General features: G+C 30.2%; 1 protein-coding gene across 1 annotated transcript in view; it reads left to right on the plus strand.

Annotated features, from left to right (window-relative positions):
- The window catches only part of LOC113400329 (uncharacterized), a 113,775-nt gene that overhangs the window by 21,465 nt on the left and 65,199 nt on the right, over positions 1-27,111 (plus strand). Inside the window, exons 2-3 of the mRNA XM_026639857.2 lie at positions 17,566-17,881; positions 19,711-20,966. Of these exons, the coding sequence (XP_026495642.2) occupies positions 17,566-17,881; positions 19,711-20,966 (1,572 nt within the window). The remainder of the gene's footprint in view (positions 1-17,565; positions 17,882-19,710; positions 20,967-27,111) is intronic.

Here is a 27,111-nt window from a genome sequence, read left to right on the forward strand (position 1 = left end):
TCTTTAAAAGCAAAGATTTCCATTGGATTACCAGAGTGAGGGAATAGAGAATGCACTAACCTCACAGTGATCCTAACAGCAGGCTAGTGAAGAATGGCCTCGGCCGGATCGTTAAGGAGGACATTACGTGTGGGTTAGTGTAATTACGTTTCGATTCATTCCGCATATATACATACATATATATTCAATTCTAATTTTAGATTTAATATATTTGTTTGAACTTATTTCGCACTTTCTTAAACACAGATAAACTATATATTGTCAACTTAAAGTAATAATGATAAAGTATTCGTAACAACATTAGTTACGCTCTAAATTTCACAATCGGGGTCAATACCGGTTTTGGTAATTACACAAATAACACTGAATATAAGTAATTTACAACAAACATATTTACCGATGCAAAATATAAAATGTAACATATATACCAATTTAAAAAAGAATTGATTAAACTGCTGGCTTTTGTAAAATTCTTTCATTTGTTTAAACATTATTGATAAATATTGTTATTATTAGGGTTATTGCTTGTTGCAACAAAAATAACGAAGTAATAAAAGGAAAGTATTTTATACAGCAGCTATACTCGTATATAACGTTAAAAAGAAAAAGAAATAATATAAAATGTTTTCTAAACAATAAATACTTATAGGGTTAGAAAAAGAACCATCGAAGCTTTCTAAATAAAAGACTATATGACTACTCCTTTTGAATAACAGATCCTTAACAGTAATGTAAGTAGGCGATGTCAATTTCAAGATTAAAGCTATATTTGTTCGACGCCCACGTAACCGTATGCTGGTCACCTAGATGCTAATGCTCCTCCTTTTGTGCGTAACCAGTACAAACAACTTTTACAAAGTTTTAGATTCTAAAATTGTTGGGATTAGATATTTTTTTTTATACAACGGATACATAATTAGCAGTTTTAATATTTATTTTTATTTAATCAATTGTGTGTGTTACTATTATATACTTATTATGTTCAAGGGGTAAACTGTCCGCTATGAAATATTATACTTGTCCCAGCTTCACACGGGTAGAATATTGGTCTACATACAACGTTTATACAGTAATACATACTTATTAGAAGCACATGCCAGTAATCGGTCGATAAGTTGGCATGATTTTATCAGATATCTTTAACAATCCTCGTCATATTTAAATCAATTAACACCTTAACATCGGTAGTGTTTTAGTTTATCGCGTTCAGACAGTGAGACGAGACGAGGGACTTTCTTTTATAATATGTTGTGATAAATAAAGGATAAATAAATTAGGTATACATCTATCAACTATATAAATATCATTTTAGTTAAAATAGCTATTGTTCTGTTGAAACAAGTTTAATTAAATTGACGAATAATAAAAAACCTGCATAAATTTATGGTATTAAGCGACAAGGAAGTCACATTTTAATCGCGACAAGTTTTGATGTGTCATTTATGACTAAAGGATTATTTTCGCTTTGTTGTATTCAATTGATAATGTCAGTATGTACGTATTCAGTGAAATCATTGTTGGTATCAGGACTGCATAATATATTAACCAAAAGAATCTTCGTATATTAATGCGACCACTAGGAGTTCCGACCACGTATGTCGTTACCGTTTCATCGTTTATTAAGTTGTTTTTTTTTAATTGAGAACAAAATAAGAGCTGACTACGGGCCGTTATGGAAAATCCTTAAAATAAATAATTTACGAATTAAGCTCAACTCTATGAGATATGGTAAAATGTCATAAGAGGCAGCTTGGTATTGCCAATAGCTTTATAATCAGTACTAATAGCTGATTTTAAACATAGACTTTAATAATTTCTTCTTTTAATAATGTACATAAATAAAGTAAGCATAAGCATCGTTTTCTAATTTCTGCTTGAATAATTTTCGCAGCCGAAAGTAGTTGCGTAATGCGGAAACAAACTTAACAACGAAGTTAAAGAATTTTTTTTTGTGGCAACATACGTACCTTAGTATAGATTTTATATATATTAATATTTGGGTAGCATTACAAAACAAAAAATGAAATAGCAGCTAATTTACATCGAGTATAATGTACATTATTTTTATATGTATTCACACGTGTCGTATTATCTTGAATTTATATAATAGCATATTATATATTCGTGATACAAGTCTGTCCGGATATTGGTGGATTGGGGCACGCGATCTCTTGTAAATTACCGTAATAGCTAACTGTTGCATTTGAGACTATTGAATCGATTAGTCACGCGTATCATTTTAACTATACGTTCATAATTACAAGACTTCTACAATTGGTATCACTTAATTATTCAGTACTTTATACCGTTATTAGATCTTAGATAAAGTTTAGTAATGTTTTGTAGCACTGTTGTTGATTTTATTTAAAAGAATGATCTATGTTATGTTTAAATCAAACAAAATATACTTTATTCAAGTAGTTTTAATTCATTTTGCAAGATTAATTTAAATTTTAAAGTTACTTACCACCGGTTCGGAGCGTTGGATCAACCGTGAAAATCAAAGCTTTAAGATATATTTAGTATTATCCGACATTTAAATAAAACCTTCGCCAATTTAGACGTTATATTCACACAGTGTGAAAAACGTGAATATAGAGAATAAAAACTATTCCAACCAGAACATGTTATTTCAAAAACAGTCTTATAAATGTATATAATATTAATAATAAATTTTGTTTATTTTCTCTCCCGTAAAACATTATACTTTATTTAAATGTTAGTGTATTATAATAATGTAATGTCTATGATTTTATTTTTTCTTTCATTCGATCGGTCCCATTACTATTAGTTGTATATATTCAAATATAATATACACAAAAAACAGTTTATCGATTATTTTATTTATCTTACATTGGTAATTGCTTTTGTTAAACAGAACGTGACCTTGCCTCGAACTTTTTATGGATGAAGTATGACTACGTGGGAGGTTGCTTAGGCTATGAAATTGTCTAATTGAGAGATAAATAATATAGATAAAACATTCAATATGTCCAGTGTTTTGATTACATATTGAGCGCCAAAAAATACCGTATTAATACACATAACAAAGGCAACTTGAAAAACTTGATTATTTACAGATACTTAATATGTAAAATAACAAAGTGTATACTTTCGTAATTTTCTGTGTTATATTCTCACCATAGATTAATAATAATTCTATGACTCACGTCTAATGTAACCATTACTCTACTCGTTTAAAATCATATAACTTATTACACCAAGAAGGTTATATGTTTATTTGAAAGATAAAGTCAGAACTGTCTAATAGTATCCAGTTCCCTTTGTTCATTCTTATGATTGGCTTTAGTCTAACACACAAAGGAAATTATTTTTGTTACTAAAGTAAAATAACATAATTGTTCAACTACTAGGTAAAGGCCTCCTCTCCTTTTAAGGAGAAGCTAATTCCATTTCCATTCCGTTGTGGTGGATCTATACGTGGCCAAATATAATTCGACACCTGGATTTTTTTTTAATAATTTATTTATAATCCTTTTTACGAAGTCTTTGCAATGAATATTGTCTCGTTTGTTTGAGTAAAACGTGAGCAATAATGACACAAAAATGTTTCGATTCAGTCCCGTAAACTCGTTGCAAGCGCTTAATTTTGATTCATATGCTCAATATGTCTATGTTTTAAAACTATAAATTTGGTAGATCCCAAAAAGTCTTTACGAATGTTACTGAATTCTTTCCACTTCGTCCAAGGTGACATGCGCCTTGCATATTTATTAGCATTATAGTGTCATTAAACATTTGTGAGTACAAAGAAAACCGCTATTCTTTAAATGGGGTTATAATAAAGTAAATATTTTGTCGTATATATTTTACTGTAATGACTTATTTACAAAAAAACTAATCACGCTTTATAATTAATTTTCAATTTTAGATTAGAGATGGGTAAAAGAAAAACTTTGTTTTTAAAATATTCTGTTTCTATTTTTTTTTGTTTTTATTAAACATAAACAATGTAATTGATCAACATATTTTTTAAAGTAGGCTCATAGAAAAATTTACGCCATGTAATCGTTATTGAATTAAATATAAAACTACCACTTAACAAGTAAGCTTAAATCTTAGATATTAGTGAAAAAGGAAGTATGTTTTTTACAATTATGTTCATATTATGATACGATGTAAAGTTAAGCCATTTGAATGAACGAGTAATCAATTATGGATCCTGTTTTACCTAGAAACTGTGATAAGGTAAGAAAGGGATAGAGTGAGGACAACAGATTCATATTTCTGTTTTGGAAATATTTTTTGTTATTAAAAATACAAGAGTTTTGAAGTAACTTTGAGAAACTATTACTTAAATATAATAATTATTATTTACTATTAAACATCCAGTAAAAAAAGTAAACTAAAAATGAGGTTTTTCTTTTAAACAATCAATGTACTTGTAACGTTTTCTAAAGTATATAATGTAGATTACATTTGATTTTATATAAACTTAGTTTAAAAAGTAATAAATTATAAGAAAAAAAATTATACTTCATCAATAATGGCGACAGGTAATGGCGAATTATAATTCTTTAATATAAATTTTTTTTAGCTAGTAATGTGTTTTATGCAATTGATTGAGATATTAAAAGTTATTTTCATGAATGCTACCATTCAACGCAATTCTCTGATTACTGCCATTTCACTGATCATAAATTATTTAATTAACAGTAACTACTTGTATTACTTTAACATTTTTATATATATAAATTCTCCTCCTTAAACCGAAACAACAATACTAAGTATTATATAAGCTAAAAAAATATGCTTAGTTAATCGAAACATTTCTATAAGTTAGTTTCTTGAAATAATTATTAATTTGTTTTATTAAACAGTTCTTACTTGAGATTTATCATAACATTGAACAGGTCCGTTACAATACTGTTACAATTCTGATATTATTCATAAAATTATGATTGTATTCTGGTTTTAACTAAAAACATAATATTCAAGTATAACGAGTAATCATTATTAAACCGTGATTATGTAAAGTACGCTGTAAAGTAAACTGGCTCTATAACTTCAACACGTCCTTGTTTGAGCTGCTTTGATATTACATATAGGACTTAATAAAAAAAAATAAAAAACACTATTATAGAATTTCGCTATTTTGATACTACGAAAAAGAAGCTGTATGTAATAATATAGAGCTCTTCAAAATACTGGGTTTTGTCCAACCCCGACTGGGTAGGTACCATCTACCCGTTATATGTTCTACCGTCGAGCAGTAATACTTACATTATTGTGTTCCGGATTGAAGTGTGAGTGAGCCAGAGTAACCACAAGTACAAGGAACATCTTAGCTCCCAAGGCTGGTGGCGCATTGGCAATGTAAAGAATGGTTAATATTTATTACAGCGCTAATTTCTATGGACAGTGGTGACCGCTTACCATCTGGTGGTCCATTTGTCGGCCCGTATACCAATATCATGAAAAAATGATATACTACAACTAATTATATACATAAAATAAAATAAAACTATATTCATATCGATTTAGTGTTAGTTTATTTATTTAATCTGATATATAAATACGTTACTAACTTTTACAAAAATATTACGTTAAAATTATATTTTGATGGTTATAATAAGGGCTGATGTCAATAAATTATGAGGAATTTAGAGGCAATCCAATTTAATTATGCAAACAGGCGTATATCGTTTTGACATCGATTCAGTTAGTTCTATTATTATCGAGTCATTGGTCTGTTATCTTGGTGTATAAGGAATTTTATGTTTATAACAAACTGCGTATGTCGTTACTTTTAGTATAAAAGATCAAATGTACAAATCAAGTTCCAATTTCAAAATGCAAAAAATGTGATACTGTTTTTTTTTTAATTGTGAATTTGTCAAGATATTTATATTATATTTACTTACTAAATATATTTTTAATAATCATAATATTATATTAATACATAGGTTTTGTTTTCTCTTGTGAACTACGCATTTGTAACATACGACCTTTTGCATTAACAGTATCGATATGTGCTATATGTTATAATATATTATCTAGATTCGCCTTTCGCAGAAACCAGTAAACAGGTTTGGACGGCTGTCTTGTGTAAAATAAAAAAAAAAACGCTTATCTTAACTCTAACCTGGCGGTATTAGATTAACAATACTAGAAATGATTTAGTTAGCGTTTTTATTATCTTGCTTATTTACTATTTTATAATTTATTTGTACAGGAAATATTAAACATAATAGTAAAGTTATAAAACAGTTTATACAGTACGAGATAAAAACATTTTGTAGTGTATACGTTGCAATCTATATATATATATGAAATACCAATCACAGACTCATCACGATATCTTCGGAACTATAGATCCGATTGATTTAAAATTTAAAGTAGGTACTCCTATCGACGTAAAACGTTTTTAGGCAGGAACATTTATTATACGTAGACGTATAATAAATGTTCCTGTTAAAAATGTGATAAATATTTATTAGTTTGTGAATATAATTTAAGAAATATAAAATTGTAATTTACTCAGAAACTCTCAAATCACAGAAAAACCTGTTTACAAATTTATTAAAAAAAAAAAACAAACGAAGATTATGTAATTTTAAAAGTGGCAATATCAGAAGTTATTACATATTAATATTATAACTGAGAGAGTTTGAATGTTTTATGATATTTGTAACTTAGCCGTGTCTTAATACTCTAAATCAATTTGGATAGATCGATGTCCTGAATAGATAGTTACATTTCATGCCGGAATTCACTAATTACGTACTAAAAGAAAATAGTGAAGTTATAACAGTACATTTTAATAACTTGCTAAAAGTAAAATAAATAAAGCTGTAATTACACTGATGGAGTAGAAACAGTAACTACCCACGTTCCGGCTCAATGAATCAGCCACTACTGGTTCTTATTTCTTGGTATAGTAATGAGATGTTATAGAATCATAATAAAATCAAACTAGTAGGTTTGTTTAAATACAGATACCGGTAAAATATTTTTTTGTTTCATAAAAAGATCTCCGTCGTATGTTATTTAAGTTAAATAGTTAGGTACCTAGTTACTTATTTTCAAAGCTATAGCTTATTCCAATGGAAGTAGGAAAAAAGATAACAAAGCTTAGATTTGAGTATTTCTTGCGATTTGCTAATAAAATTAAATTAGCTATATTGTACATTACTAAGAGTTAATGATCAATATATCTTTATTTATAACACAACACTATTACACTTATCTACTTATTACCACCTTAACTTTACTTCCAACATTCCGATAACAGTTTCGTCGACGTTCAAAACGCCATTATTTCGCAAATCCATGGTGAATAGCATACGACGAATCAATCTCTCGACCAATGATATCGCGTCAATTTGCTGCCAAATATTATTTATTTGGCTTTTTTCTTGTTATGGTTGGAATAGAGTATAGGTAACAGTAAAGAGAATTAGTTACAATAAGATCTCGGATTCATTGATATCAGGTCAATTCTATGTCAAAGTAGTTTATTTATTTATTACTCTTCCTGTGACGGGAATGTGATTTATTAATAAATAATGAAGACTAGACACTTATTGTGATAATAATACATTTCGAAAGAATTTGTATTAATACATAATATAGATCTAATAAAGTCCAAATTCATCATATTCTTAACGTTAAGGAGACCCGGTACCCCGGTCGCACGGTATGTCGTAACAAAACATTAATGCGCACATTCATTTTAATTAAAAAATCAAATTATCTTACAACAATGTGGTAAGTTTACAACTATTTAATCAAACGGAATTCGAAACTGAATTTGTATTGCGTCATTTACTTATCAAAAACTTGTTTTTAAAGTACTAAGTCACTTTTTTAGTATAAGTACTAAAGGTATTGTACGTACGGACGGATAAGCTATGTTTGTAGATATTATGTCATTTATTCTAATTTCAAAGATATTTTTGATTAAATCTAATAATAGTCTTTATCTGACCTTCGTCCTTCTATGAGGATAATTTTTTAAATATAATCGTTATCAGATTTTATGTATTTAATATGCCAATGTTTTAAGACAGTTTATGTCATCAAACGAAATCGTTATTAATAATACGTTCATTTTTTAATCATTAATACACATACTATTTGTTCACATCATTTTAATCATATTAATTAATTATTTGTCATTTTTCTCGGTAGCATTTTAATCATCAGAAAAAAATCTCGGTTTGTTGTAAATAAGTTCAAAACTGTATACATAAAGGGCCTTTGTATATTGTAGAACTAGAATGAGAGCGAAACGCCATTACTAAAATTCGTGCAGTATGCCACACTATTAGAAAGTGAAGTTGACAAAGGTCGGAAACGATTTACCAGCGTCTAGTGATTAACGATCCTTGACGGTTCCAAAGAGACGAATTCGGTAGTTGCGAAGTATTTCATTAAACAATTATTTAAAAAAAAAATCAACTGTATTGCAATAGGTTCGCTGAATTTTCAATTTTCATTTTAAAGCGAATTACCTTATCATAAAAATGTCTGTTATGTAAATAAAAATATCATTATGTACATTATATTATTACATGTATTAATTTCAATGATTTATTTTTTATATTAAAATAAGAAAACAGAAACATAATTATTGATACCTTCATGTTACGTTATCTTGAATACTTACAGCAGAATATAAAATTACATTATTCTCGGGTTTCTGTGTTCATGAACTACATTTTTTTTTATTTTCCTCAATTCCACGGATCTGCTCGTTTTATTATTAAATAATGTTTTTAATATATCTCCAGTTAAGATTCAATATGTTATAGAAACAACACATGAAGATCAATTGTCTATAAGAATTCATATGTTTCTATCGTATCCTCTAACTTTTATAATAATGTTATAAATTGAGTAACCTATTTTGCTGACCCTTTGGGAAGATTCGTAACATTTAAGTAAGTTGGTGTCTTAAATATATTTTTTTATCAATATTTCGCAGAAAAATTTTAAAAGAGAAAATATGTAAACAGCATTCCGATATACCTACCTATATGTATACGGGCGCACGAAATTCGAGCGCTCGGTCATGTGTGTTCTTATATTGATAAAATATAATTATAACATCGCGGAGCAGAGGAAAGTGTGTCAGTCGGCCTGTCGTCGCTCGTTTAGGCGACCATACATTTACTGCCACACAAGTGAAAGAGACTGTCACAAATTAATAAATGAAAGCAACATCCCATTTTGTAATGTCACGTCAGGTAAATAATGGGAATAAATCACATCACCTACTGATATGTTTTGATGGATCAAACATATAAATTAAATTATTTATTAAATAAGTGTTAACGATTTATTAACATAACTCGTTCTTCGTTCTAATTTTTATTGTGTAATAAATTAATTTAAAAAAAATCGCTCTTAGATTACAAATATTGTAACCTACTTTTTCAATGTTTTGTTATTATGGGAAAAACCGAATCAAATATATATATTGGAAATTTTATCATTTGTAAATTATGCTGTTACGTATCGGATCGTATTAGATTGAAGTCAATATATGTGAGACGAAAAAAAAGTTCACGAATGCGTACTAATAAATCAAACAAACGGACACAGGATACGAATTCTTGGTAGGCCCCAGACCCGGAAGACGATAGTAGTTGCAGGTTGAAGCTTAAAAATCTGTCAAAGTTTAGGTTTGCAAAGATATCGGTAGAGTTGGAGTACTTACTAAGGCAATCAAATTGATAAAATTAGTAGCTCATCTTATAAGGAACAGATAAATGTATTTAATATTGAACATTTACATGTTCAATATTAAACCTGTCTTAGTGTCTTCACCCTTCCAAGTGTTTTAAATTTATTAAACGTTAATCAACTTCCGGTTAGATAATGACAACAATAATTTAAATAAAGTTAATGCATTTTAAAGAAATAAAGTTTTATTACATTTAATACTCTTGATTATATGCATCGATCGTTTCTTTCTCGGTATAGAAATGTATTTACATGCGCGTACGTGAAAATCGGTCACTCACTCATTATCCCCTTTTTCGTTGCGTAACTAACACGTGCCTTGATTCTAAATTGGCAACACTACAATCATGATGTTACACGTACGGGACAACCGGTAATGTTAGTCTTGCCAATTTCTATGGGCATGGTGACCATTTAACATCAGGAGGTGAATTTGCTTATCTGCCGTCATCTGCAAGGAAGGGTTGTAATTGGCATTTACTAGAATTTAGCAATAGGCTTTATGAAATTTAATTAGTATAAAGTCAATTTGCTTGTTTCTTGGAACTTCACTAGTCTTGCCGACCGCGGTATACGATAACAGAACTTTGATGTTATTTACTATGAAATTATTCGTAGAATTCATGATTAACTCGTTACTATAATTATTAACTAGTATAATGTTTATATTATTACACAATATATTTTGTTTTATTTTATATATATTTTTTTTTGTATATTCACATTTAAATGCAATTTTAGAAAAATACGCTTTTAGATTTTTCTAAATATAACTAACCAATTAAAAAAAACAATCTCTGTTCTCTGAGTCATAGCCATAATAAATATATTGTAGATATCAAATAAACATATATGTATATGTATACCTGTGATTAGTATAATATTTTCTTAAATATTATTGATATTTTTGTTTGCTTTTAATATTTTATTAAAAGGCAAAGCCTTAATTAAACGTTATAGTAATTTTCACAGAAATTCGGATGAGCACAAAATTGCTTGGAAATAACACGTCACCACAGATAAATATGAGACTGCGAGGAAACCAGATTAGTAGTCCTTCATAGTAAGAACAATTAAAAACAAACCGTAAAGCGTAAAGTAAGATTTTTATTATTTATTTTTAGCCAACAAAGAACTATTTTTTTGTATAAGATTAATACTTGCTAAGCAACCGCTTTATAAGTTTGAATTGGAGTGAGATTTTTTTTTTTAAATAAATAATCATGGTTAGCTTAAAAGCAGTTTAATTGATACATTTGCCCAGCAATGTAATATGGGCTCTTACCTTTTGTTTTTATTTAGATTTTTCTACTGACCAGTGACAATAGAAGGAATATCGACTGAAAAAAATAATCTTTTATTTCTAAGATTGCAATTGATAGATTGTTTTGTTGGCATAGTTGGCAGGAAAATTGACGTACATAATAAATTATGTGAAATATTTATAATAACATATTGGAACATAATTGAGCATTTTACAGACAAAAATGCAGTAAGTGGGGTTTATAGAAATAAGCGGAAAGCGTCTATAAAAGCAAATAAACTTTTTACTTACAAGTTATATAGTTGAATTAGTTAAAGTTGTTCGACGTGACATTTACTAATATGGTGTGCGTAATGGTTATGTTATGCGAGCTTGCGAAGAGCTTCCGCAGTTGGGAGGCTTAGTGCTGAATTGCATTAAGTGAACAAGCTTCACAGAATTATAAGTTACCTATAGCCTTATCGATATCTGTATAAATACGTTGTTCGTTTAGTTGCAAAGTTTAGATTATATATATATATATATATTTTTTTTTAATTCAATCTTTGTTTAAATGCTGTTTGTCTAAGGAGGTTTTGTATGCTTACTCTCATATAAATCAAAATCATATTTTTTGTGTGATATTTGCCTTATTTCCTGAGTCCATATTTATTTATTATTAAGGCTTATTAAGATTTTCTTCAAAACAATTGTCTTAGAATGCCGTATTCAAAGAAATCCATGAGGTTATATATAGATAAGTTTTGGAATTAGTATTTTTAATGTTTCAAATTAATTCTTTTGGTATTGTTTAGTATTGGTCAATAGACTAGATAATATGTTATCTATTGGTCAAAATAACCTTAGTATCAAACATCTCTATACGTCTGTCTGTATCACCTGTATCTTCTTCTAAACCTAGTTTTCCCTAATTGAAAGAGCAATAGACGATATAGCTTTATATAAACAATTGGTAAATATTTTGTACGAAATGTCTGAACCATGAAGGCGTTTTAACCAAAAAACTTTTTCTAACACTTGCATGGCTAACTCACGCTAAACCTTTAAAGAAACAACCAAACAATGTACTAGATACTTTTAGGTCTTAAAAAAACCAATAGTAAAGTTCGCAATAGTATTTGTCTGTCGCCTAAGGTAGACTCATAATAACTTTTTCTATCTTTTACAGATAAATATAAAACTATAGGTTATTTAGGTAGACATTTCCCCCAATTCATTATTAATCCTTAGTTTAATAATTATGGTTGTTATACCCTGATATACCCTGGGTATTTACACTAGATTTAAATTTATTAAATTCTCAAATTAAATTCTCTTTTACACAGTGTCATTCGAATACACTTTAGAAGATATCATATCACCGTTTCCAAATTACGTTTAACCCAAACAATCATTCGCTGTGAAATGGGTGGTCGGAGACCTGTCTGTAATAATAACTGATTAACCTTGGCAGTAAACGTTACTCAAACTCGAATCTTCAAGCCGTGGACAAATTTTGATCTGCTTTACAATAAAATTACGGAGCAAAACAATTTGTATATAATTTCATTCATGACATACTAGGAGGATGTAAAAGTAGTAAATTGAAAGTAATAAATAAATATTAAGTTTATCTATTAATATTTTATCGCTAAGCGCACTGGCCATTCTTTTTGTTTATAAATTGCAACCGTGTGATGTCGGTGCGTGCCTCTAGTGTATATAAAGTCCTAATTTTATGTCATCTCTGATCTCTCGTTTCTTCTGATTGTGTTACGTAACTAGACAATTTCTAACTTCATTTCTTAGTCGTTTTGGTGGATATGATAAAATTGTAAAAAAAAGCCATTACTTCCATATTATATATTTATTATAAGACATCTGTATAGAGTAATAGCAACAAAACAAAGCAAACAATAACTAAAAAAAATTAAGATATCAATTACTATTACTGTTATCGCGTGCTGTTGAAATACGCCCCTTTTTTGGACCAAAATTCGACCATTTCAACGGTCTTTTATGTTGTACTTTATGATAATAAAAGGAGTAGGTTTTAGTATGTTTATTAATTGAAGATACAGGAACTTATGAAAACCAGAGTCGATAGTGAAAATAAACATATCGACCGGTTTCTAAATCCAATTAGGGCTAAACACTTTCATGACTCGTTCTAGAACATGATTCTTTTCTACTTTGTATGTGACCGACTTAATATTAATACCGACCTATCTAAATAATATACAAATATTTTTTACCACATTATTAGGCATCTACATAATTTTCATTTGTATTTTTTGTTAATATGTTCAATTCAATATTTAATAATTAGAAATTATAACGAATTCTTCTCTAATAATTATAATTTTGAAAATACAAAAAAAAATAAGCATTCAAATTCATTCATTCATTATTCTTAGCATTAAACATTAGGTTGATCAGTCGAAGTTTATTTTTAGTATAATAAAAAAACGTTAAAAATCTAATATTATCTCGTCTGACTATGAATAATTATATAATTGTTAATTTGTTAAACAAAATATTATTTTTAAATATAATAAATGTACAGCGCCATCTACTTATATGAAGAAATATCATGTTCTATCGCACCGTTCCGAGTGTACAAGATGATGTACAAAAATTACGTGAGATGGCGTTGTTCAATAACTTATTTGTTCAACATTTTAATGCTAGATGGCATTTATTTTCAAACTGTGTTTATCCGACTTCTTTAGTTGTAATCTACAGCGTTGTAGAAATTGCATCTATGAAATAATTATTCAAATGGAAAAAAAATTAGTTATTAATCGTAAAAGATTAAAATAAACGATTTCTTAAAAAAATATGTCTCTTGGTGGGGAAAGTCACATTAAATTAGCAGTCTGTTCATCAGAATCGCTCCTTTTGTGCGAAATTATAATTTTTTTTTTTCATGTCAGTTCAATTACCTCATAATACAAACGGGTAAAGAAAATTCATTACCGATCCAAAAAAAATATTACTCGTAATAGGCACCATCACATACACTCCAAAGCTTAACCTTGAGGTACACTCGATAACTTCAAGTTAGCATAATAATATTATAGGCTTATACAGTATAAATATATTTGTGAACATTATTTAAAATACCCACACTTCTATTATTTGTTTTATTTCTATACTTTTCTGCACCTGTGAATGTATAAAGTATATAAAATTAATTATTACTTACCAATCTTTACTACATTTGAGAGCAATACTTTTATAATGAAAAGCTTAAATGTTTAGTTATTATGTTTAAAATAAAATCCAATTAATCTCAAATAATAAGTACTCAATTTAGTATGTATTTATACCGTTTTCGAGTTGTCATTTTTTTTTAACGACGCACTATCAAGATTGTTCTAGATTTTTTTCGGAATAGTTTAAGCTAATGTGTGAACTGTATTAGATTCTTGGTCTTGGTAATAAGCAGCTTTATTTTATTATCAAGTTTTTGAGTTAAATTAGGTGGCAGTTGCGTTGACTTAGTTAATCCACCAAAATTTTATTCACAGAGTACTATTTAAGTAGGAATTTACTTTTACTAGAAAAATACTTCTTATACTTATGCTGTTTAATATAATAATGTTGGTTCCATTCGTTTAATATTTTACAATTATCTTTAAATATATATTAATTATATAGAATAAATGTCAGCATTTAAAATGAATAAAATAAATGTATTGGTAACTTTTTCATCGTTGATTTCCTATTTCTTTCGTTAACAAATTTTAACTCCCTTAATTTCAATTAACGTTTCGTTATAAAGTAACAATTTATATTGCATAAATGCTCAGAAGAAGATGATTATTTATTTTGCCTGGAATTATTCTTTTTTTTAAGTTATTATTTTCAGACATGTACGAACTCACTTTAAATGCATTTAGTTTTTTATTGGAAGTGTATTACTTAATTTGTTTTTAAGATAAGCAATACCTACGATAATTTATTTCTTATACATAAGGCATTTATGTTTGCAATAAAAATATAATTAAAATATGAGCAGTAAGAAGTTACATCATGGTTACTTATGGAATCAAACTTAGCTTATATAAGTACCTATGTATCTTATGATATTCTTCGATGATTGTAGTTTCTTAATGTTTTTCACATAACGTAAACTTATTGGTATACCCTCGTTATTGTTTTTAATCAAACCATAATTGTCTCTTTCGTTTTATACTTGCCTTGGTTGAATTTGACCCATACCATACTTTTTTATTTCAGTTTCTATCAAACACTTAATTTGTAATTTATCACAAGCAAATATATACTTTAATATTGAGGAACGTTATTTGTTGTATATTATTTTATCATAACCAACGTGTTCATCAACCGGAAAAGCTGTAGAAGGATAATTTAACGCCGGTTTAACTCGTAAAACAAAACAAAATGATCCTCCTTCGCGTTCCTTAATATCAAAACGCGTTGGCCGTGTAAAACTGACTGCTTCTTGTTGGACGGAGCTCGTTTCAGTTTTTTTACCTCATGGAAGATATATCAACGCATTATCCTGTAGGTTCGTTTTGGGCGCGGCGGCAGATGTGTGCGCGGGGAGGAGCGCGTGCGCATAACTCGGGCGTGACGTCACGAGGGACGGTAAAAACTCCATGAACCCGGACAGTCAAGGCCTTCGAGACTTGCATTTACATGTTGCTATATACAAACGTGTTATACGATTTCTTCGCATTTATTTGCTGTATCGGAGAACAACGTTGCATGCCGAGAGGCTTATCTTTTGTTGTTATTTTTTTTTGTTTAAGGATATAGAAGATTTGCAATAAAATAAGCTAACTTATTATTGAGTTTGGATAAAGAGTTGTTGTTCCAGTCATTCTTATAATAGTATATTCAAGGTTTGATCTTAGATTAAAAGAACTTCGGCTAATATGAATTAAAAAAATACATCACGAACGTTAGGTATATTACGAACTAAGATAGGATAAGTTTGAATATTATTATATTATTTTATTAAGATTTGTTATTTGTTTTTAGTGTCTGACATCGAGCTCTTCAGTTTTGATATCTATAGACAATTTGGCTTATTCCATGCTGATTCCAAGTTATTTCTCATTATAAATTCTATGAAAGATATCAAATATGAAAGTTTGAAATATAATATTTAAAATTTGAAAAAATACATAAAAGTACTAACATAAAACGTAGTTGCATAATCTATCATGTACATTACTGCAATATCAATAACTTTTGTGTTGTCGTTTTTTAATTTGAAATTGTAATAGTAGGAAAAATACACTCTCATAAAATTGTGTTCAAACGAATTAAATAAATCGCATTCACATCAAATCTCTGGACTCATATTAGTTATATGACTGAATATTTCCGCATATTTTGCTAAGTAAAACATAGTGACAGTAAGGACCGAGATGGCTAAGACACATTAATCTTTCATCCGGCTATTATAGTAGTTTTTGTTTGTAAAAATTCTATATCCCGGTTTCTTACTAGGGTCCTGGGTATATTTTTTAAAGGTGTCCACTGCGGATCCAATCCTGGCTAAAATGTGGTTAACACCTTCGTTATATATTTTCACTTGGTAGTGTATTTATTATTTTGATAAAGTTTCTATAATAAACTACTTGAGAGGAATAACTGGTATCAGTTGTCGTAAATTTTTGATCGCTAGTAATGCGAAAAGTAGTAAGTTGAAAGCATCGGACGCAATTTTACGGTAATTTACCTTAATTATATTTCAATCTTTGCATCTTTTAAATAATCAACGGTTATTTATTGCTTATGCTTTGTAACTAATTTTGTTTACTTTTTAAAGTCTGATAGTGATATGCGACTATAATAATAACATTTAAAGGATTAAAGCGTGTATCCTACACGCATCAAAATAGCGTACTTATTACCGTTAGTAGGATTTCAACATTCCACGAGTGAGATACGAAGTTATATTCTTATACAATAACATTGCTGTTATAATTAACCAATTGTAGTCATTAAATTGACTTTGCGTTTATCGATATAAATTTTAATATATCACTAAGTGTATAGATATAATTTAACGGTTTTTATTTCGGAGAAAAAATTACAGATACCTCAAGTGGCTGTTTGTTTTTTGTGTCGCAGCTGATGCTCGGAGCAGATTAGTTTCGAGAAATCTAAAAGAGAATAACACACGTCACTGTAGCGTAGATAAATTTCGTCTAGTCGCGTAATAAAGCATATTATATAAAGCTAATAAAATTTTAATGCCTGCATGTTTTGTTTGCGTACCGAAATGGCGTGTGTCATTATGGAAATAAATTTCTACTTAAGATATTATCAGATGATGGAATGTTACAGTGCAATGTGATTTAGTAAAACTTCTGAGTATCGTTGTTGAAATATGGACGTTTGAAACTTTCTTAATTAAAGCTATAGAAACCATGAATAACAACGTATGCGATGTTGTATGTCATAATGATGAAACCAAACAAATTTTAGTAATTTTGCATGATTCGGTTAAATTTTTTCATGTTATTAATTGATTGTCGCTTTTTTTTAAAATGAGTACTGAGGAAATATATGACCCAAAAAAGTAAAACCATTTATCGAATATAATTAACATAATCTTCCTTTTTCAGGTGACGGTATGGGGGGGCAGTACTGTTGCAGAAGTTGTTCGCGAAACTTTACACGAAGTAGGATTAGCTTTGGCTGGAACACCAACTGGACCCTTATCAGCACCATTGGCTTTACCATTATCTGAACCTTTGCCACCTCCCACAATGGCTACAGCTCCACCCACAGCTTTACTGTTCCTTGGAGGATCAAAAGCTCCAGTTGAGCCACGTGCTTCAGCTATGTCCTTAGAAGGAGAAGTACTGGTAGTTGAACATGAACCTCCGCAATGGGACGGAAAAGATCTTGAAGTTTTCCTTGCCTGGGAGAAGATTTATGGTAAGTTATAATTGTAGCTATATAGTATTTACACCGGTTTCTATTACACTGCTACTGATATTTATATTGCACTCAATTTATAAACTAAACAATTTTTTCACAGCTAAAATATATACTTTACATGTCTCCTATTCTAATTTATTAATTATTTAGCTTAGAGCTTCATGACGACCTCCGTGGTCGAGTAGTGTGTACACCGGTTTTCATGGGTACGCCACTCCGAGGTCCCGGGTTCGATTCCCGGCCGAGTCGATGTAGAAAAAGTTAATTAGTTTTCTATGTTGTCTTGGGTCTGGGTGTTTGTGGTGCTGTCGTTACTTCTGATTTTCCATAACACAAGTGCTTTAGTTACTTACATTGGGATCAGAGTAATGTATGTGCTGTTGTCTAATATTTATTTATTAGATTCAAAGAACCGATTATTTCGAGTTCAAACTTGATCAAGCACCAATGAATTGAAAGAAGAGGAGGTTTTAGCTCAAATTTATGTCACTTTATTTTTTACTTACTACTTTGCTTTGAGTTTTAGTACAAACGGTTAGCATAAAATTTAAGTATTTACAGAAATTGACAGTGTTTAGTAGTAATTATTGACAATTGGGACGGGATAATCTGTACTAATATTAAAAAATGAGTAAGTAACTTTGTCTTTGGATTTGTTTGTTGCTCTTTCACGGCCGAACCATTAAACCGAATTTAAAGAAATTTGGTATGAGGTAAGCTTAAACTCCAAGAAAGGCCAGGCTTACTTTTTTATGACTAACATCTAAAACGCGAGCGAAACCGAAGGTGACCACTAGTATAAAATACAAACGGTCAAAGAAAAAACTCTTAAACATTTCTGAATATTGAAGTTATCAATATGTAGATTTAACAGAAATAATAAGGATAAAATAATGCCTTACTACATTAAGATTGCATATCATGTTGAGTATTCCACTGGCAACTGAGCGATGTTTGTAGAAAGCTGTTTGGCAATAATGAAACGCGCGTCCCATTGTCCGGTAATCTTTCGCAGAAACGACTTGTATGCAAAACTAATACAACTACCGTGACCGTCATATTGATTAAGTTTGGTTGCTCAGCTATGTCGCTTCTGTAGTACTAATGGTGATTTTATAAAGGTACTACTCGTGAACTTGATCCATGTCTCAATTTAAATTTACTGACTACACTCACTTTATGTTGATAGGATTTTGTTATAAATGTAAATATAATAAGGGCATTGTATATGTACATTAAAATTAGGTGTTTTCGCTATCTCAATGATTCCTCTTTAATATATTGATATTTAAGTATTTAAACAACTTCAGGAATCAATGATAACTCTTATTTAGTTTTAACTAGCTGCTACAGTTAGTTTTATCCGTGTTAAACATGGGTGATCCGCCCTCCCATAGTCCTAGCGTTATGTTAGGGCGGTCTTTCACCGTGAGCATTCGACTGTATTGGTATAGTTCAGACTCGAGAATTACTAAAGCAAAGAGAACTTAGCGTTATAGTGCACAACCTGTAATAATACAATTTGTAAGATTTTCTCAGCGAGAGAGCTAAACCGAGCATTACATTCATATAGAACATTGCATTCTTTCGACATGAATGCTCGCCAGTAAAGCAGTACCTTCTGTCACGTAATGCTCAAAATCGAATCTTAGATTTACATCACAGGCGAGTGATGTCGGTAAGAGACTGCCCTTATATAGTCTATAGCAATTTAATCTATAATATCAATGTTACGAATATCAATAGATATTTCTACTTTATAATATTAGTATAGCATATATAATTATTCAAAAACATAATTAACCTATTGTTTTTAATTTTCGCAGCTTCAACGTTATTTTCTGCGCTAGAACTCTATGGAAAACCACTACTACGAGCTGCCGTTATTACCAAAGAAGAATATCATTTACTATTTTACTATCTTGAATCTGTATCTGAAGCAAGTGACGCCCTTACGCAAAGAATGAGAAAATATATTGATTCCGGTTTACTTAAAAATAAAGAGGAATCAGACAGTGAAGAAAAGTCGTTAGAAATAAAGGACTCAGATGATAATCAATCGAAAAGTATATTAAATGAACTTCTTCAAGAAGGAATACTATCGCAACAAGATATCGACTTATCTTGTGCGATAACTGCTTCGGAATGTAACGAAGAAAGTGGGACTCACAAATTAGAAGATGACAATCGATCTAGTACTTCTTCGCTTTGTTCTTCACTTCGTAAAGTAATCGTTGACATTCCACTTGATAATTGTGAATCTACCGTTGAGAACTCCACTGTAGAAAGCAATGACAACATAACGACGGTCACTATAAGAACTGGTGGGCAATGTTGTGCTGATCACAGAATATCAGCTGATATAACAGAAAATGTTTGGTCTAATGTTCGATGGGATTTTCTCAATCCTACAGATTTTGGATATGATCAGGTACCAAATGTAAAAAGAAGCAGATCTGAATCTGCCATAACACCAGTAGTCAGCAGACGTAATGAAGAGATTTATGAAACTTTACGCGACGACGAAGGAGAATCTTGTGGAAGTATTACACCATATGAATCAATAGAAGATCTTTACGATTGCATAAAGAATACCGTGTATAATAATTTGGCGGCTGAGGAGTCTTCTCCTTCAACAGAATGTCATTCGGAGCCACAGTATCCGGACTTTTACGAGAAGTCAAGTGCTACTCGACAAAGCTCCGCAAGTAGCGAGAAAAGTGGAACATCATCTGCGTTTCCTTTTTCGAAGTGCGGTTCCAGTAATTCCACGGGCGCATATACTTCTTGCGAATCCACAAGCGGAGTTAGTTCATTTATTCCAAAAAATATACCAGAGGTACTGAAATGCCGTGAACTTCCACCTCCACCAGCAGAAAATGAATTGAACGAGAGCAATATTTTGCTGAGACAACTTTTTCTGGGTGAACTCTTGGATGCTTATGGAGAATATCTATCCACGTATCCATATGCGAGAGCGCTGTTGCGGAGAAAAACGCGTCGTGACGAACACTTCGCGGCATTGGCTGACATAAGGCGGGGAGCTGCAAAATATAGTATTGGCGATTATCTGGAGCTACCGGTAAGTCACATAACTTTGTATTAAGTAGATTTATAAATTGAATATATATGTACATTATGTATTTGACAATTGAGAAATTATTTCTCATTACGCATGCGCTATATATAAAAAGCACCTCGGAGCGTATCTGATTAAATTTCGTCACAGGAAAAGTCGAAGCATTCAAAAAGTGTAATGAGATGTAATCGTTTCTTTCACGCCTTTGACCTTAACGCAAGCGTCCATATCGACGTTGGAATGAAAAGTTTGTATAAAATGTGGTCATTATGTTTAATCGAGAACAATACATTATACGAAGAGCATTGCTTGGCGGATTGATTCAGTGTGGGTTTGATGGCGGCCGCGCGACAATGATACGCGCGCCATGCGCACGCGCCGCTATTCAATGCTAATGGGCCGGAAGAGTGCCCATGTAACTCTCTCTCAGTGATTACAGGCATTGTTTTCCCATCGCTTCACCGCCGTTTCAGGTTTCTTTGATATTGATGTCGCCATCTTTTTCTTTTAGGACGAGATATTCACCTTGTCACCATTTAAAAAATATCTACATAACTGAAACTTGTAATCTCATTAGAAGGAAGATAATGTAATAGGTCCGTATTATCGCAATTCTATTTAAAGTATTCGCGTCCCTAGAGTTCGTGAGTAATTTTAGATGTGTTTCTCTGTAGGTAGGTTATGTTCATATAATATGTTCGTAAAAGTTTTTTAAGTTAGATCTTCAGTGTTGATGATGATATTGATTGTAATCCAATTACACCCGCCAGGAACTGTATATCGAACACCAGATTAGGTTAACATTGAATGCAGCATGAATTGTTTTATTAAAATAAAAAATAGCAACATAAATTACATTTACATTTTAGTATATATTGTGAGCCTCCTTTCATCCCTTCAAGAGTGGTATTATTTTCTTTGTTGTCGGTTTAATGCCAAGGGAACAACCGCGACTCTGACGATGTCGTCGACCTATCTCATCGGACTGGACGATTCGTGTTTTGTAGACTGCCAAAGTAAAGGGCAGAGTAAAAAGAAGCGTATCTAAATTACTATTTAAAAATAAGTGTTTGAAGTGTACATATTTTTTAATGTAACAACCAATGTGGTTGTTGACTTATATTAAAAAAAATCATATTAACGTGATTTTACTGCCACTAGAAGCCACTGCATAATTTAAAAAATAGCAATGTGATCGTGTTATCGAATAAAATGACAGAATCGTAAACGACACTTTAACTATCGACAGATTTATATTGAATTCAGTGTATGTATGTGAATTGTGATATATTAAAATGCCTTGTATTATGATAGCTGCTAACCGAAACGCCACAGTATGAATTTAAAAGTTCCGCTGCGACCTTTGCTCATTTCATACGGATATTCGTGCTTCAGATTGTATCAACGCCACTCGAGTATTTAACGATTTGTTGAGGTTAGGGTTGATGACACTTTAATATAACTGTTACATAATTTATCATACTACTGCTTTTATATTTATTTAACTTTGAACACAGACACAGATAAAATAGCATATAAACGCTATATAATATCTATAGTAAATACTTTGTTATTCTATACAAAAATAATAATATACATTTAGGTGTTCGAAGCAGAAACACTTTATGAAATAATACAAATATACAAACTCATTTATTTTAGTACCTATTGAATTTATTACATAACTTTTATACCAAAAAAAAACACCAATCGGGTATACAAACAAAATTACTTTTAGCTACCGTTCAGTAATAAGCCAACGAGCAGAATGCCCCTTAGTACGGGCCACGCCGCCTTATAAAGACTTTTTTTTATATAGTAGAAATGAGTTTCCTAAATATACAATATTACATTACATAAGAAAATATACGGAACTAAACAACAATATACTTAATTAAAAGATTGATAGATAGATAAAATGCTGTTGAAATAATCATCGTATTGCATGGCTGTTAGCATTCACCCGTTTAATTCGATTAGCCGAAAATGAGCTTGCTATTTTGTCGCCAATGGAACTCATCTTGTAAGACGGAGAATATTTCGTCGTTGCGCCTGCAAAAGTCGCTATGTGTTTTTTTCTTATTTTTAGATTCTTATGCCGTTTTAATCGTTATTTCAATTTATGTAGCTTTCGATGTATGAACGTCACATAGCTAAATTTTAAAACTTTTAAATTATTGAAGTTGTTACAAAACTGTTTTTACAGTACGTGCGTATTGAAATAACGATTAAAACTGTATAACAATCTAAAAATAAGAAAAAAACACAGCGACTTTTGCAGGCGCAACGACAATTTGTCATTTTTTAACCATTCATTTCTAAATAGGTACATCACACTACTCATGATGATGATTATGTCTTCTTGACCGATTTCGATTACGCTGCCTATTCTCACTGTACACAAGTTTACGGCGCAGACCAGATTATAGTGCTAACGTGTGTATAACAAGAGTCAGAAGTGATTTTACGTGCTTTCGGAGACACCGAGCGATTGTCAATTTCAATATTGGGGGCTGTTTCTAAAAAAATGACATCAAAATGCAATAGCTTGGCTTTGGCTCTATCTGTGGTTTAATTGCCGGACGCCGAGCTCTGCAATCATTACACCCACGAGGTAGCTATATAATTTATGTTTAAATTATCGTCATTTTCAGATTTCAATTTTTAAAGGACGAAATGTCTTTAAAAGTTTATTTTACTACAAATATTCGATTGAATAATCATTATACAATTATTTAAAATGGCATTGACACAAAGACCTTAAAAAATATTTGCAAACAATCGTCCTAGCAAAAGTTCATTGTAATAATCTGAGCCGTTGTTTTTCAAATTATAGAAGTCGGTCACGCCTTTTTATTTTATTGGTTTATGAATTTATTTATGATTTACATTTCAATAAACATTATTTTATAATATATAGAAATATATATACAAGATATCAATGCAAGACATTAATAATTGTCCCAATTAATTTATTTTAATTTTAATAGTGTTTATTGAAGAATAAATAATTAATCTTATTTCATTCGAAAGATACTACGTATAAAGAATTGCGTTTCGACCACACATGATACAAGAGAACAACGGACAAAAACTACTTTATATCATTATAATTTTTGTACGACAAGTAGCCTGACGGCGTCAGTCCTTTTACGGTCCCATAGATACAAGTTACTTAATTTTTTGTGGTTTTAATTATTCGGTTAATTTAATTAAGGATGATGGCCAATGTCTTCGACTACGATGGCCTTTGTCACTAAAGTGTATCTCTTGACTAATCAATTTGTTTCAATGACTACAGATTATATATTGATTGAGTCAAAACTTAACTAGAAAGTCAGTATTTTTTTAAATTAAAAGATTTACTGTACAATATACAAAAAGAGATCGTTAAAGTAATTAAAGTTTCTTTTAAAGAACCTTACGCCTTAGTGGCTTAGACGTAAAAATATGTATAACAACAGTTATACAATACGCTTTTTAGTTCATTATGTTACTGTTTTACTTGTTATTTTATGACCACACTGACTCATTTTTGTGACGTAATCCCGAAGCAAGTGCCTTGGGTGCCCGGCACGCCTACATTATTGTGCTGCATCGCCCACACGTTATTGTCATCAGATCCAGAGGTAATTACTTAAAATGCCAAATCATTAAATTTGATTGTGAAGGTTACTCCCAAGTTCCATATTGCCAAACCCCCATTGTAATACGATCGTAAGTACCAATTAGTTTTTTTCAACGATCGATTATTGCGAATACGACGAAAGATGAGAGGGTTCGTGACAAAATATTTTAACTATTACCGTTTCAATTAGGTCGATGAACTTTTAAATCTAACATATAAAATTGTAATTGCAACGCTTCGAAAAGCATATTTGTAAAAACATTGGGTTAATTATTTTCATGCACCGGTAAAAATAATATAACAGGCTTGAAATTAACTCGTCTATATAATTTTAAACCGAGCTCATGAGTAACCTGTGTCAGATGTTAGCCTAATAATATAATGTTATCTTGTATTCATAACGTTTTGATAGAATTCTGCTGTATGCAAAGATATCCAATCTCATTAAACATTGAATTGTTCGCGTATCATTGAGATATTGAGAGAATAGAATGAGCGAGGAGATTTTATTTTATATGAACGTAAATAAAAAATCTGTTTAAAATAGTAAGCGTATTTATGGAATGAGTAAGCCATTTAGTATAGTGATTAGTCTTTCCACTTATATTATATATATTATATAAACACTAAGAAAATGTACGTTTTTATTACAGTTTAATATTTGATTATCACTAAAAATAATAGAAATATTAATAATAATTAAATATAAAGAAAACATGTTTTTATCAACTAATGATTTGTCGACAAGTCTATCATTAATTTCTGTTGTAACATAATCGTAAAGTTTTTATGATTGTGATGAACGATGATCATAATTAAAATTACATTTATGTTTTGTAATAAACTTATAGCAATATATAATGATCAAGCGAATACATTTAAATTGATCTTTTAGAGGAAAGATCCTACGAAGTTTTACCCAGTTTAACAGGTTCCATCATGTTCGACGAGTAAAAACAATATTTAATTCATAAATATATTTTTTGGATAAATATTTGTTTTACCAATGATCAACATCACTAGAAAACTCACCGGGACAGGAATTTAAAGAAAAATATAACTTTTTAGATTTGATTGTATAAAATATACAATTAGGTATTATACATGATTAAAAAATAAATAAATTAAAAAAGATAGAAGTAAAGAAGATACGTAAAAAAGAGTAATTACTGAGTTTATTTACATTATTATATATTATATATATACATATACATTGAATGTTTTAATTTTCAATAAAGTATATTTTGGTTATAAGCAAATATCTATCAATATATTGATTGTATAGGAATGTCAAACGTGAGATCTTGTTTTGTGATAATTAGCTCTTGTGCACTTTTATTTATTTTTTAGTGCAAAATAAAGAGTATTTAATATATAAACGAATTATATTATATGTGTATATGACGAATTTTATTTCTAGTCTAGTACTTATTCGCGCTAAAAAGACATTTGATTGTAAAGATTGGCTCAGAAGTTGCAAATTAGTTTGATTAAGGACATTAGGATACGGACGTGACTTAATTTGATATTCTAAGTCTGTTCCCTTTACTGGAATAAACACAGTGTGGCACAAGTCTTTGTTAACCGTTTTTTTTCTTGGGTTCTTGTAATTTTGGTCACAATTATATTGAATTTTCGAGATGTTTGCAATCTTTGTAGTTTTAAGTAATTTAAGAAGCAATAAATTGAACACACAAATTTATTATTATCAATCAAAACAAATGATGATTTTTTAAAGCCTTTCTGCACATTATGTCGACGCCGAAAAATCACACTATACGTCTGAATTTGTTTCCAGTGATTTTTATCTTTCAAAATACCTAAGTCAATAGATGGCGTTACAATCGCTCACAAAATTTTATTTTATTTATTAATCTTTCTCATCTCGGCCGGATGACGTCCACTGCTGGACAAAAGCTTCCACAACAGCCGATCTACGCTACCCGCATCCAGCGGCTTTCCGCGACCCTCATAAGATCCACATTTTATTTACTATAGTAAAATTTAAAATTTCGTTTTAATATTACGCTACGATGACATATTTATTGTTTGATATACAGCTGATATTGTGACGAGATTTTAATAGCTCAAAATAGTGTCGCTACGTATCGTTTCGTTTCTCTTTCTCGCACAAGATGCGATATTAAGACAATCACTGATACTTTTAATCTAGCACTCCCGTCACTTCCTAAGCGGAAATTACAAACATTTTTGTGGTATCGTTATTACAAGTCATTTTATATTTTGCTACATTTAATTCTGTCCTACGAATTGTACTTAGTTTACTTTCAAAATTTTGCAAATAATAATTATTAATTTATATATTCTTTATTATATTCCAATAACCTAAATAAAATAACGCTAACTCAGTGATATCAAACTTTTTTTATGATATAGGTAGGCGGCCGAGCAAATAGGTCACCTGATGATAAATGGTAACCACCGCCATAGACAATATAAGTGCTATAAGAAATATTAACCATTCCATACATCGCTAATGCGCCACCAACCTTGGGATCG

The sequence above is a fragment of the Vanessa tameamea genome, chromosome 17, assembly GCF_037043105.1.
Source record: "Vanessa tameamea isolate UH-Manoa-2023 chromosome 17, ilVanTame1 primary haplotype, whole genome shotgun sequence".
In the NCBI taxonomy this organism is placed as follows: domain Eukaryota; kingdom Metazoa; phylum Arthropoda; class Insecta; order Lepidoptera; family Nymphalidae; genus Vanessa; species Vanessa tameamea.